Source organism: Diplotaxodon limnothrissa, linkage group LG20, assembly GCF_057381915.1.
Source record: "Diplotaxodon limnothrissa isolate DT_005_m linkage group LG20, D_limnothrissa_male_GT1.1, whole genome shotgun sequence".
Taxonomy (NCBI): domain Eukaryota; kingdom Metazoa; phylum Chordata; class Actinopteri; order Cichliformes; family Cichlidae; genus Diplotaxodon; species Diplotaxodon limnothrissa.
The window spans coordinates 31,427,514-31,441,022 of record NC_140615.1 but is presented as its reverse complement, the minus strand read 5'-3'; the positions used below and the strand labels follow the sequence as shown (position 1 = coordinate 31,441,022).

The 13,509-nt window shown below is 42.2% G+C and overlaps 1 protein-coding gene across 1 annotated transcript in view; it reads left to right on the top strand.

The window, feature by feature from the left end:
- fam120c (family with sequence similarity 120 member C) overlaps positions 1-12,431 on the top strand; it is a 39,968-nt gene extending 27,537 nt beyond the window's left edge. The window contains exons 13-17 of the mRNA XM_085345411.1: positions 1,237-1,446; positions 3,419-3,656; positions 4,171-4,306; positions 6,020-6,083; positions 6,195-12,431. Coding sequence (XP_085201537.1) covers positions 1,237-1,446; positions 3,419-3,656; positions 4,171-4,306; positions 6,020-6,083; positions 6,195-6,449 — 903 coding nt within the window. The 3' untranslated portion in view covers positions 6,450-12,431. The remainder of the gene's footprint in view (positions 1-1,236; positions 1,447-3,418; positions 3,657-4,170; positions 4,307-6,019; positions 6,084-6,194) is intronic.
- The last annotated feature ends 1,078 nt before the right edge of the window (positions 12,432-13,509 follow it).

Here is a 13,509-nt window from a genome sequence, read left to right as displayed (position 1 = left end):
AAAACTGAAGTGCTGAAAAATAAAACATCCTTTCCCTCTGAGGCAGTTTGGTTAATAAGGGAAGAATGTAATGGCATGTTAAAGTGTAATTTATTGTCTTCTCATATGTTTCCATTTGAATGGTGAGTGGAGATGGGTTTTCACACACCTCAGATGCCGACTCCATGTCGCTGGAATTGGATGGGGAATGCGTTTGCTGAATGCTTACCGGTTGACAAGTGGACTGAAATAAGGGAGGGAGTGACGGCAGAGTTCACTAGAAATAGGTGAACTGCAAAAAAAAAAAAAAACCCCACCAAAAATGAAAAATACAGCATGAAAAGAACAGGCTGCGGCTCTAATGGACACTCGTTTTCACTTCCGCTCTTTTTGTTATAACTTCGCCTTTCTCCACGGCTGGCTCGGACCAACGAATCAAGAGTATCCCACAGACTGGTTGTATCACATACTTTATACTCCGCTTCCATCGGCGAAGGAGCTCATTGCAGGTGGACGCGACGTACCCAAACTGCCAGCTGACTGCAAACACTCCCGCTTTTGCGTAGGTTTTCATGCCACGGTCATGGTTGATGCATCCTCGACATGCTCCGTGTTTCTCCTTAAGGATATGTGTCACAACTCCAGAAGTTAATTCCAGAAAACTACAAAAAAAATCAGAACTCACTCAGTGAAGTCATTGCCACGTTTTTCAAATTTTCTTTTGAAATCCTGGCTGTACTATGTGAAGCAGGTTATAAAAAAACAGGAGATCCACAAGAAGCCAAAATGCACAATCATGCACCATTAAATGTGAAAACAGCAAAATAAACCCAAACAGAAAAGGTGGCGGTAAAAAAACCTCGAAAAAAGTTAAGATTCAACTGTGGAAGGAAAATTTAGTTCAGTTTTAACAGAAGCTTTGTTTGAATGATGTATCATCGACCGAGCCAAGGAGGAAGTAGCGTGAAAATGAATAGTGGCGATGTGCTTCTTGGCCCTGAGTAGGTATTGATTATCATGATACATGCATCAGCTGTGATGTGGGTGGCAGTGAACCTCCAGAGAGCGCAGTGTGTAGGCGCCTTTATGAAACTCTGTAGAGTCAGTAAAATCCCCGATAAGCTAAAGTCTCTGAGAAGAGTGCACGCTCACGTGTCGCAGAGACCTCGCAGCTCTTCAGAGCCGTCACCTCTCTGCTCTCGTTTCTGTTCCCACCTCTTAAATGCTGTCATTTTTCATCTGTGTGTTGGCTGTCAGGTGGAGAAGGTGGATGCTCGCGGCGTGCAGCTGGCTGCTCTCTTTATGGCCGGCGTCGATACGGCGCTGTTTATCAATGATGTCTGCGGTCAGCCGTTGCCGTGGGAACACTGCTGCCCCTGGGGCTTCTTCGACGGCAAACTGTTCCAGAGCAAACTGGCCCGAGCCGCCCGCGACCGAGCCGCCCTGCTGGACATGTGTGAGGGGCAGGTACGAAGCAGAGCATCGCAGGGCTGAGTGTGACCATCGTTTGTCTTTCATGTCCCAAAATCCCTGTTGGAGGGTGAATTATAGTCCAGTCATCATACAGCTCTGTGTGTAAATGGCTTTTAAAATGGACTTTTTCCACCTTCCCCCACAATTTAAGAAATTTGTAAAGGTTATTTTAAAGAGCAGGATGGGGAAGTTCATATCTTCTTTTGTTTTAAGACTTGAAGTGTAATATTGATTCAAAATGATTTACGGTTACTCTGCCCATTTAAGTTGGACACACCAATACAGCTTATAAAAACACAAGCTAACAGCTGTTTGAAATAAATACACGGCACAAACCAATAACTATAGAAAATGGGAGTGCGCAGAGGTGAATAAAATGGGATGTTGGACAAGAAAAACTAGGAGTCAAAAAAAGATTAAGTCAGCTGCCTTCTAAATATATTTTTTTAAATTTGTTACATATTGTAATTGTCCTTTTTTCCCCCCCAACAATAACACAAAAACGTAACAATTGTAAATGATTGGAGCACGCTGCATGTACTGGGATGGTCGATCAACTCCACCCTCAGGCCATCTGCTCTACACTGCCTTTGACCTAAAAGCACCAAAAAAACATTCAAAAAAATATAAACCACAAATTTTCTTGGCGACCTTCATTGGGATAGAAACAAATAAGACATTGAGACAAGTCAAAATTGAGACCATTTTAATGACTGTGGTCGTGCAAATATTGGCTTTATTTAAGAGCCTTGGTGTACTTCATATAGGAGCTCATCTGGCAGCCCATGGGCCTGATGCTTACCGCAGCGCTCTGAGCTCAGGTCCATTCCAGTGTTCCTGTGCTGTTCCAGTCAAACGAAGCCTTTAAAACCCCCAAAATAAACACACAGTATCAGCTTACCCAGCCGTGATACAAAACTTGCCTTATTAACGCATTAGTTCCTGTAGGGTACTGTAAATTTACATTAATAGAATATCACTGATCAGTTTAACTTTATATTTCTGTTGCTAGCTTGCTAGGGCAGCGATGTTTCATCATGCTAAACAGCTAAATTAATAAAAAAAATAGAAAGTACTATAAGAATTAACACAAATACAAAACTGAATTATTGAAGGAATTAAAGACTTGTTTTGTGTTTTTTGGTTGAAGCCCTAATCAGTGACCGTGGTGGAGGCTGGCTGCTCAGTTCACTTTATCAGGAGAAGTGCAAATGAGTCACCATGTCTCTGAATGTGTGTGTTAACAAAGTTTCCAGCTGTTATCCCATGGCCAAATTTTAAAGTAGACATTAAAAGAACAGAATGAAAAATGAGTACAGGAGGAAGCACACAGACCTGTGATAAAGAGCTTCAGAAAAAAGCTTTATTCATCCTCACAGCTGAAATGACAGCAGATTGAAAATGAATAAAAATTGTGTTTGAAATCATTGTGACGGTGTCACATGGGCTAAAATGGGCTTGTGCTGTGTTTCATATGTTATTAAACCTTTGTAATAAAGTGACTTACCGTATGGCAAGAATATATTTATATTTAACTTATTGCAAAAATAGAACTTCAATAAGACAGAATGCAGACATGCAGCCTCGGAAACAGGACAAGTTAAAATAAGCAGGATAGATTTGGGGGGGTTAATGAGTGTGGTGCATGCTACATCCAGAACTGTGAGAGTACAACTAACTACGTCCTGACCCACATAGGTGCATACATAAGAGATTGGAGGAAGATAAGTTAATAGATATCTATATGTATGGAGTTACACTATTGGCGTGGGAGGAAAAACGTAGCACTGAGTCGCCATCAGAGAGAAACACTTATTTTTATTATTATTTTTTATTATTATTATTTTTCCATACATCAATATGCCCACTCCAGTTTTATGGATAATAAAAGTGACAGTTAAAGAGAAAGTGGGATCTACTCTGTATCTGTCGCGTATTAACAGCCGTAATTCTTTCTTCTCTGCAGGAAGAGCTGGTGTCCAAGGTCGAGAAGATGCGCCAGGCGATCCTCGAGGGCATTAACCTGTCTCGCCCTCCTCCTCCACCACCACCTCTTCCACCTCCTGCCTTCCTTCCCCCTGCCATGATGCCCCCTTTCTACCCCATGCCTCCTCTCTACCCACCCCGTCCCATGGGCGGCATGCCCCCGCATCACCCACATCATCCACACCACCCAGCCCAGCACAGACCCCGAGGCTTCCCAGGTATGCCACAGTTCATCCACTGTTTGAAACAAGTAGTTTGAGCTCCTTTCCAACTTCTTTTAAGCAACTTTTTTCTGATTATTTGTTGCAAACAAAACATTTGAGCTCTGAGATGACCATATTATAAATATCCACTCTGTGAGTTACAAAGCAGGAAAATACTTCTTGAGCATTTGGAGCAGTCTGAAAACTGAGATTTGTACGACTCAAGTAGTCGTTGAATATACACTGACCTCAGTATGAAGCAGAATAGATTTCCTTTTACAGATTGAACAGAAAGTTGTCTTGTATGTAATGCAGTTACATTTAATTGATACAAGAAAATGTTTCTGACTCCAGACTAATGTTGTACAGTTTCTTGTTGGTATAAAACTGTGTGCTTGGTTATCTACTAGGTGACAAAACATGGTAGAATATAGATAAATACGCAGTTTATGTCCTATTAAGATAATATGGAATATAAACAGGAACACAGGGAGTTGGTGTGTAGTGACTTTGCAATCTTTTCTTTCAGGCATTCAGTCCATCCCCCCTCAGGGAGGGAAACTGGAGATCGCTGGCATGGTGGTTGGTCAGTGGGCTGGCAACAAACCAGTCCGTGGGAGAGGGGGCTTGAACATGCAGGTGGTGTCAGTGGGAGCCGGGAAAGGGTGAGTTCTGCTATAATTTTTTTTCAAGTAAAATAAACACATTGCAGGGTTTGAATAAGCGGCTTGAGTTTAAAAAGTCATGATGTCGTTTGAGCCATAGTCTCTGGGCTTCTTTCCGTTTATTAACAGCTCTGGTATCTAATTAATATATCAAAGTAGTAAAAATCTACATTGACAGGGAAACAAATTCTTCTCAAAATTCATCTTTCTTATAGTGACGAGTCTTCTTCAGCCTCTGAAAACCATCGATCGCCTCTTTCTTGGATCAAGTTTGTAAAGTCAGCTCTTACTGTTCGGACTTCAAGGACAGACAGTTGTAAAAAAGAGATCACTACTTAATGAAACAAATCCTGTGTCGATCATAGCCTGTACAAAAGATGACCGCCGTGAAGTCACCATCCCAAATGCGCAATATGAGTTGGTTATTCTTTCAACTACATGATAAGTAGAACAGCATTTAGTTTAGGGCTGCCACGATTAGTCGACTAGTCACGATTACGTCGACTATCAAAGCAGGATTTAAGAGTGTAATAACGGACTGAAACAGAAGAGGGCAGCACTGCATGTACAAGGATGCCAGCTGCCGTTAAACCCCGAAGAAGAAGAAGCTGTATCCCAGAATTCATAGCGCGGCCCAGCTCAGTTTCCAACAATGGCGGCAGCTAGTTAGTTTTAATATTACTCTTATTATTCTTTCTGGGTCACAAAATAAACGTTTAACATATTTTCAGGCGAGAATGTAGCTGTGTAAACCTCAAATATCTGCTCAGTTTATCAGGACACCACATATTTTCAAAAGCGCTCCGACGTTTTCGGAGGCGTCTGTTACCCACTAGCTCGATAGCTAGCCGGGGTTCAAGGCTCACTAGAGCCGTGAGAACACCGGACTCCCGGCAAATCGTTTTCAAACCCACCGCCGTCTTTCGCTGCTCATGTTAAATATATGAGTCACTTAGATAAATTAAAAATGTTATTGTTTGGCTTTTTTTTTGTATTTTATTTATTCCTGAGTAAATCGGTTTGGCTGAGATTAAAGTTTTTACACAGCTGAATAAATGTCAAGCAGACAGCTGATTATCAGAAGTGTGAGATGCTCGAGAATTTACTCCGGTGTCCTGTTATATTTTAGATAGCAAGGAGTTTATTAAACCTCACCGAAACAATCTGCAAATGTCATTAAAATTTAATAAACTATCATCTTGTCTTTATTTTTAGTTAGCACATACCTTAAACACTTAAAGCTGTAAGCTAATGATAGTTATATAAGAGCAGATGCTGCTGGTGCAATAAGCTGTACGTTGTACGTCCAATGGATGCATGATCTGATTAGTCGACTAATCGCAAAAATAATCGGTGACTAGTCGACTATCAAAATAATCGTTTGTGGCAGCCCTAATTTAGTTTAATCCTGAATATTGAGTTGTGTTTTGACCGTTTCCTGTGTTTTCCTGCTTTTAAACTAGTGTGTAGTATTTTTCCCTCCCTCCTGTTTACATTATGTAAAATCATTCTAAAAAGACTGAATATAAAGCTACAGAACTGGATATATTTGAGGCTGATCAGCTGCTCTGGTCACCAGCCAGTTAGTTCATCTCTAGTCAAAGGCCTAAAGGTTATACTAGCCACTTCATGCATTGGAGCCGACCTAAAAGAACTGTAATGTTAACCCAGTGGAGACTTTTTTTAAAAAGCCTTTCTCTTTGTGCACCACAGGAGGGGTAAAGAGACTCCAGCAAAACTAAGGGGAGGGAAGAAGACAACTGCCAACAGAACACAGGTGTGACAGCAGACAAACCCAGACAAGCCTCTGTACTCTCAGGTGAACACTGAAATCAGGCGTGGACGTCAACTTTGTTGCACTCCAACATTTCTGTCTCTCCTTCCCCAGACGTCGTCCCCCCCATCCAGCAGTCCCCCAAAGCCCTCCGAGGAGGTGGGCTCCACGCCAGAGGTTGCCTCTCAGCAGCTGAATGGCAGCTCAGCAGCCTCCGCCATCGGCCAGCCCTTGGAGCTGACTCCCCTGGCCCAGCCAACCCCGTGTGCCTTAGCCAGCAGAGACAACCAATCAGAGGGGGTGGAAGTGGAGGACCCCTGTTGCCTTGACGACTGCCCGTCAGACGGAGCACTACAGAAGGAGGAGTGATGGCATCCTTATCAGGATGTGCTGCTCTAAGAGAGTTATCTGTGTTCGACTGCCTTTCCCTGTTTTTGTAGCCCTGTCTGCTAGCTGTGCACATCATCACACGGCGCAGGAGGCGACGGGAGGCCCGTCCTCGCCTCCTCTGCTGCGACGTGTGATTAGCTAAACCAGTTAGCCGTTCCCCCCTCCCCCCTATAAGTTTTCTCATATGGTTTTACATTGTTTCTAAAGAGACGTTTTTCCATGAGTCCGTAAGCGCCCCACCTGTCAAAAGAAAAAAATCCTCCCCTATCCGCACTCAGAGTGAAATAAGCTTAAAACCCCGCCCCATCACCGCCACATCTTTAATCAATCCCGCCCCCGTTTATTAGGGCTGTTTGTACAGTTTGATTATTTAGTTTTTTGAGTCGTCCCGTTGTTCGACTCTGCACACAAACGTTAAGCATGCAGCAACGGTGACAGGCAGTCGTTGTATGTTGATGTGGTTTGTTGCCATAGCCAACTCACGAGAGGTCAGAGATGTTCAGAGTCTGACTCTTCTGTGCAGCGACCCTTGCCAAACTCCATTCTGCAACCAGGTCGGCGGGCAGCGCTGCTAAACATGCAGCGGTAGCACTCGCATCAAACCCCGTTATTTTTTGTTTCGTTTTATTCTTTGATTGATTGATTTGATTGGTTAATCAGTCACTGAAGCACTTCTGCACCACCACGGCATTAGTGTGATATCTTACTTTGCCCAGTGTAGCATAGCCTAGTACTTAGCTGTGCTAAGAGATCCCATGAATTTATGCACCTTAAGCCCTACAGTATGCAAGATTTCCCCCCGACCCTCCAAAAAAAGAAAAAAAAATTGCATTATTATGTTATTGTCCCACCCCTCACCCCGGCCCCCTCCTCCCAAAGCTTTGATTGTACTACCCCAGCAGAAGCACTTAATGTTCTATTTAAATATAATGGATTTCAACAAGCCCCTAGACAGTTGAATTGACAGTCGGTGAGGGGCGTTCCCCGCGCCCGATTAAATCATTATGACACATAGATCTACATTTAAAGGTAGAGATCTATTTGAGAGACGTCAGAATGTGAACAGAGTGGTTTCAGACAAAGAAGCACTTTGTTTTAAAAAATGTTAAACCACACTGGACAGTCCTCTAACAGTTGATATAGAAATGACAACCTCTCTGAGGCACCTTCTTCAGTTAAAGGCCAAAAACGTAGGAATGGAAACTGTCCAGTAAAAGATGGAAATGAGCGGTGAGGTTTTTGGGCGACTGCTGCCAGGCAGAGTTCCCCTCAGACTGCCCTCATACATTCACTTTGCTATGAAGCTAAAAGGAGTCTTGATCGTCCACGTCGAGGAGATCCTGGGAATCATTTCAGATTTCTTAAAAACTATTTCCAAAGTGTATTTTCATAAGACACATGTGATATAAAAGGGGCGTGGCAGCAAAGCCTCAAAAGATTGAGCAGCTGTTGTCATTACGAATGCCCGACACTGAGAGCCGCTGCTCGGCGAAGCTCCGGTGTGTCACTTTAGACCAGCAGGAAGCACTTCCCTGCCCCTGAAGCGCCTCAGCCGAGCGTGGCGCGAGCCTTCACGGGCTGGACCGCATCGTCACTTGACAGGGGAGAGGGAGGCCTCGTGGCGGACCCCCGAGCGTGCCGCTCACAATCTGAGACTTCTAGGAAATGTTTTATTAGAGCATTTATGTTTGTAGAGAATGAAATGTGTCCCCCACCTCCACACACACACAGTAACGTCTCATCTGACAAAGGAAATACAAGCATGTACCTTCTTAACGATTAGCTGTAGCACAACTGCAAACGTCAAAGCAGTAGAGCGACAGATACTGCCTGAGAGATGCTGGCCATGGTCGTTGTAATCTCTCTAAAACGTACATAGAGAGGCTGAAATAAACTCGTCACATGGAAAAAAGGGCAAGTCAGCAAAGAAGCACCTTATTTTCTTACTACATTGATGACTTGCGCTTCATCGTGTGCCACAAAATTTAACACGGAAGAAAAAAGCTCCTATGAAATGCTTTTTTTTTTCTTTCTTTTCTCGTTTCTTTTTTGTTTTTTGAAGGAAACAGAAGACCCTGACTATATATATAAATATATATAAGTAAGTGTTAATGTAGTCGCGTCAGACATCCCCTCTGTTATGAACTCAGCCATTTACAGTGACACGCTGACAGTCGACCCAGCCGTGAGCGTAGGCCCGCCGAGGCCACGCCGCCGCCTCTTACACCAACACCAAATGAAATCAAAAAAAGGTTCGGACTAGTTAGCCGTTAATGGGTAGGGATCTACGAGCACTTTAGGTGTTCTTAGGTTGAGAGTAGGTAAACAGTGTCGGGGCTTAACACAGGACTGTAAAACAGACACCAAGACTAGGCTAGAGAATATAGCTCCACTGGCCGAAATACTAAGTCTAGAATTACTAGGAGTCATATACTTAACTGCTTTCAACTTTTGACATTACTACAAATACGTGTATTACAGCAGTACATTGTTAGAAGATGGCTTTTCTGCGGCGATCCAGAGTGTGACCTGGTATTTGATGCCCTCTCTCGATTCGCTCGCCAGATAACAGTTACACACACACACACACACACGTTCACAATACATAAACACACACACAGAGGAATCAGTTGATTTGTTACCAGCGGCATTCTCTCTGCTTTCGTGCTGAAGTGATTTCTTTTCGTGCAGTTTCAGTTCCCAGTGGAGTGGTCGTCAGTTCATCGGAGATCTTTTTTGGTAACACTTTCTACTGACCGCGAGGAGGAAGAAAAAATAAATAAATCCCACATTCACGTTCAAGTTTTTGCTGCATGGACACAGATTGGAGAAACACGCGCACACTGACACATTTTTAGAATACACGCACATAATAAACACACGGATATATAGATGTTAAATCCTGAGTTACACAGTAGGTAGTTTGGGAAAAAAAAAAGAAAAAAAAAGTCAACACAACACATGATGTAGTGTCCCTCTTTTGTCCTCGTCTGTTTTAGTTTGATAGGTATTTGATCAGTGATTTTTATGCTTGTTATCCTCTAACCCGCCCCTGCTATGACACTTCTTCTCGCTGTTCATCCATTTATTCTTTTCTCCCACCCTCAAATTTTTCCTCGGCCTCCTTGTAGAGTACTTACATCCACGAAAACACACACAGACACATACACACATAAATCAAGCCCACTGCAGACACGCACACAGATATCCTCCACACAGGTTAATCCCACCCCTGTCCTCCTCCCACTGTATCTCAGTTTCCTTTCACCTCCTCCTCTGCCGCTCCGTTAGCCCCTTTAGGACCGTTTCTATTGGCCGTTTTTATTTTTTCTCTTTTTCTCTTCGGGCTGCCCCGCCCCCTTAATCAACCCAACTAACAGTAAAGGTTATATTAACGTTGATAATCAGTTTCTGTATGTATCTAGCCAGAGTGGATTTAAAAAAAATCAGAAAAAAAAATCAAAACTGTTTTATTCAATTGTGCAAAATGTGTTTTTTCTTACTATTTTTAATGTTATTACATCTTCTAATCTAATCCTTCTACCATCGCTTCAGTTAGTACTGAAATACGCTTAGCCAACCTAGAGATTTGAACTGTAACGATCGCCATTTTCCTTACCTGTATTTTATATGGCATCTGTAGACCACTTCACCGTTTTATTATTGTACGTAAGTAAATATTGCCCGTTTTTTCGGATTGAAAATCGTCGTCTGCACTATGTTCGATTCTCATATTATCCCCGATAACGAGTTTTCGCTCTTCGTCGTTAATCAAAGCTCAACTCTGCGCCCTTGCACAAAGCAGCGAAATATCTCTTGTGAACACCTGAGAACCAAAGTACACCTAGTATCCCCGTCTATCCCACCGCCCCCCCCAAAAACAAGCTCCTCTATAGCCCCTCCCCCTGCCCAACATTGACAGCTCCCCGCCCCTCCACCCTGAGTAATAAGTTTCTGATGATTATATGTATAATGACATTACAGCACGTGTGATTTATCCGACAGATCTGTGAGGTAACGGTGTGGTGTTTCATTTTTATTTTTGTTGTTTTTCATACTGTGGTTTTCGTGGAGATGCAGACGGACCGGGCGGCGAGTGAGCGTCTCATCAAAATCTCCCGCTCGCTCCTCATGGTGAAGTTTTAGGCGGTGTGAACTGCTCCACTTGCTCCTATCACATCAAATTATTACAAGTAACCACACACACGGGAAGAAGGAACGACACCTGACAAATATGTTCTCTGTCACGCCGAGCTTCTTGGCACCCTCTATTGCTTTTTTTTTTTTCTTCTTCTTCTTCAAAACATTGTCTTTTAGCTCCCAGGACTTGAGCTGAGCGGGTCTTTTCATGCTGTACGTGGGCACTGAGGCGGAGGAAAGAGAGACAGTTTTCCTCACAGTGCGAATCTGAGATTGATCGACCATCCAGGAGATTTATTCACATCAAGGAAATAAACATTTTAGCCATGAGGATCTGCTTTCAGAGCTTTCGGGCTTCTCATACAAAATAATTTGATAGAATCTCATAGTTTTGTGGACTTGAACTTGCGATTTTAATTATGCCGTTTTGCTGCTGCAAGATGAGCAATTTTCTGTCACTTACTAAAAATCAGAATGCATATTTGGTAGATGTAGGGCCGATCTCTTGGTGGAAATTAGTGTTTTATTCTGACATTTGTACGTTTAAACCATAACAAGCTAATTGACGTTAGTCTCATCAAGCTGCAGAAAATACAGCTACTTCCTGGCACATTTTAGTGCAATCATTAAGTTATATTTAAAGGAATTGTTAGCTGCATCATTGACTTCATGATCGGATATGATTTAGGCTAAATATATAAATTTTAGACAGTTGGTCTGACAAAAATAAGAGATTTTAAGATGCTGTCTGTTACTTTTGACATCAGTAGTGAAAATCATTGCAAGTTGCAGAACTTGTTAGTTAATCCCAGTCCATAGTCAACATCCTGTTTTTATAGTGAATAAAAATTATTTTCCATCTTAGTTAGGGCATTTATTGGTTTAGAGGCTTTTGTTCAAATAAAAAGAAGCAATTTTAAGACATTTTCTCTGCTAAAAGCGGTTTTATTTTGAAGGAATCAATAAAGCAAGCCTTAGCTGCAGTCCTAGTTAACAAATTCCAATCCATGGCTTACATCTCGCTTTGATCATCATAAAATTTTATTTCCAGTTTCTGATTTAAATCAGGAGGTTTAAACCGTCTCAGCTGAAGCGCTGTGAGGAAAATTCTTGCTCTCTGACTGAAATGATAGTATTTGTGTCATAAAGCTGGTTAAAAGTAACCCCCACCTCTCTGCCCACGAAAACGGGAGCATCCTCTGAAGAGAAGCAAAAGCCCCGGAACAGGAGTGTGTGCATGTATTATTGTAGAAATGAAACAGTATTATCTTCTGTCATACAGAAAGGAGTCATCGGTTGGGTTGTATCTGTCCAGGAAATCTCACAGCATTCTTGTCCGGTTTGAATAAGGGTCCCTAATTTCTGTCTCTCTCTACACTGCCACTCTCCCCCCCTCAACAGCCCCCCAGAAGGTTCAGAATAACCTGTCCCCCCCTTCCACCTCCCTCCCTTCGTGGCCAAGTCCCCGTCAAGTTGGGGGCCGTTTCACATCACATCGGTCAACGCATCAGTACCCGGAACCACCCAAAAACTACCTGTGCAGCGAAAAAAGGGTTAAAATTTATCCATAATATTATTGTTATAGAAATATTATCATCATCATTATTGCTGTTATAATTATGGTTGGTATAATTTGTCATCATTGTTAGCATTATGGAAGCACCAGACGGTTTGTGGAAAGGTGAGAGAAAGTTTTTTTTGTTCTTTTGTTTTTAATTTGTCTGGCTGTTGGTGGTCTGATCTCACAGAGGCAGGGGAGGAATGGTTCAGAAAGAGACAAAGATGGCAGTCATGTTTGTACTGGTTGGGAAATGACTTACAGTGCTGAAATAAAATTTATTCTTTTAGTAAAAAAAAGTATTTCCTGTGTCCTGTGTCTTCATTCATTGAATTTTTGAGGGATTTTAATAGCAAAATTTGCACCAATGTAATGTCTGTGATGTAGAGGGATTTTAAAAAGAAAAAAAAAAACACTGATGATTCACTGGAGGAAACTTCAAAAAGTCCACTTTGGATAACCTGTAAAGCAGGGGTGGGGAACTCCAGGCCTCAAGGTCCGGTGTTCTGCAGTTTTAGATATCATCCAGGGTCAACATACCAGAATCAAATGATTAGTTCATTACCAGCCCTCTGGAGTACTTCAAGATATGGTGAGTAGGGTAATGTAGCCATCTGAATCAGCTGTGTTGAATCACTGACACATCTAAAACCTGCAGGACACCAGCCTTTGAGGCCTGGAGTTCCCCACCCCTGCTTTAAAGGGTCCTGTCATATTGTTTTGGTTGGTCAAAGAAAAAAGTTCAACCTTATCCTTTTTATCCATATTTATATTTAAGAAAACAAACTTCTAGATGTAATTCCTTCTGTGTTAAAATAATTTTCTCAGTACTCGCAGATGTGTGTTACGGCTTTGAAATTTAAGTTTCAAAATCTTCACGATCAGTAGATACGCTCTTCTTGGTGTGCTACTACTTCGCTGGCTCCTCCCAATGACTTAATAAGAAATGACCCAGGTGTAAATTCTTTAAATAAAGAAGTAAAAAGCACCTCTGCTGAAGATGTATGTAAAATCGGAGCCAATCTATCGAGAGTGACTCCACTTCCTTTGACTCCCGTTATGTAGAAATTGGCTGCAATCCACGTTGGAGAGCGGCAGAGGGCGCTCATGATAGAACTAAGCGCTTAAAATTATTATTTACACTGTCTTCTAGACATAAATTTTTAATTTAATTTTCTAGCATTCTGCTAATTTATGCTTAACAGTGACTTTCAGACTGGAACTTCATAAAAAAACGACTCCACTAAATCTATCGCCTAAATCTATCATGAAGTTTACCCCCCACAAAATTTTCATATTATTGGCGCCCACTCTGAAGTAAGAAGTCCTGAAAGTGGGAAA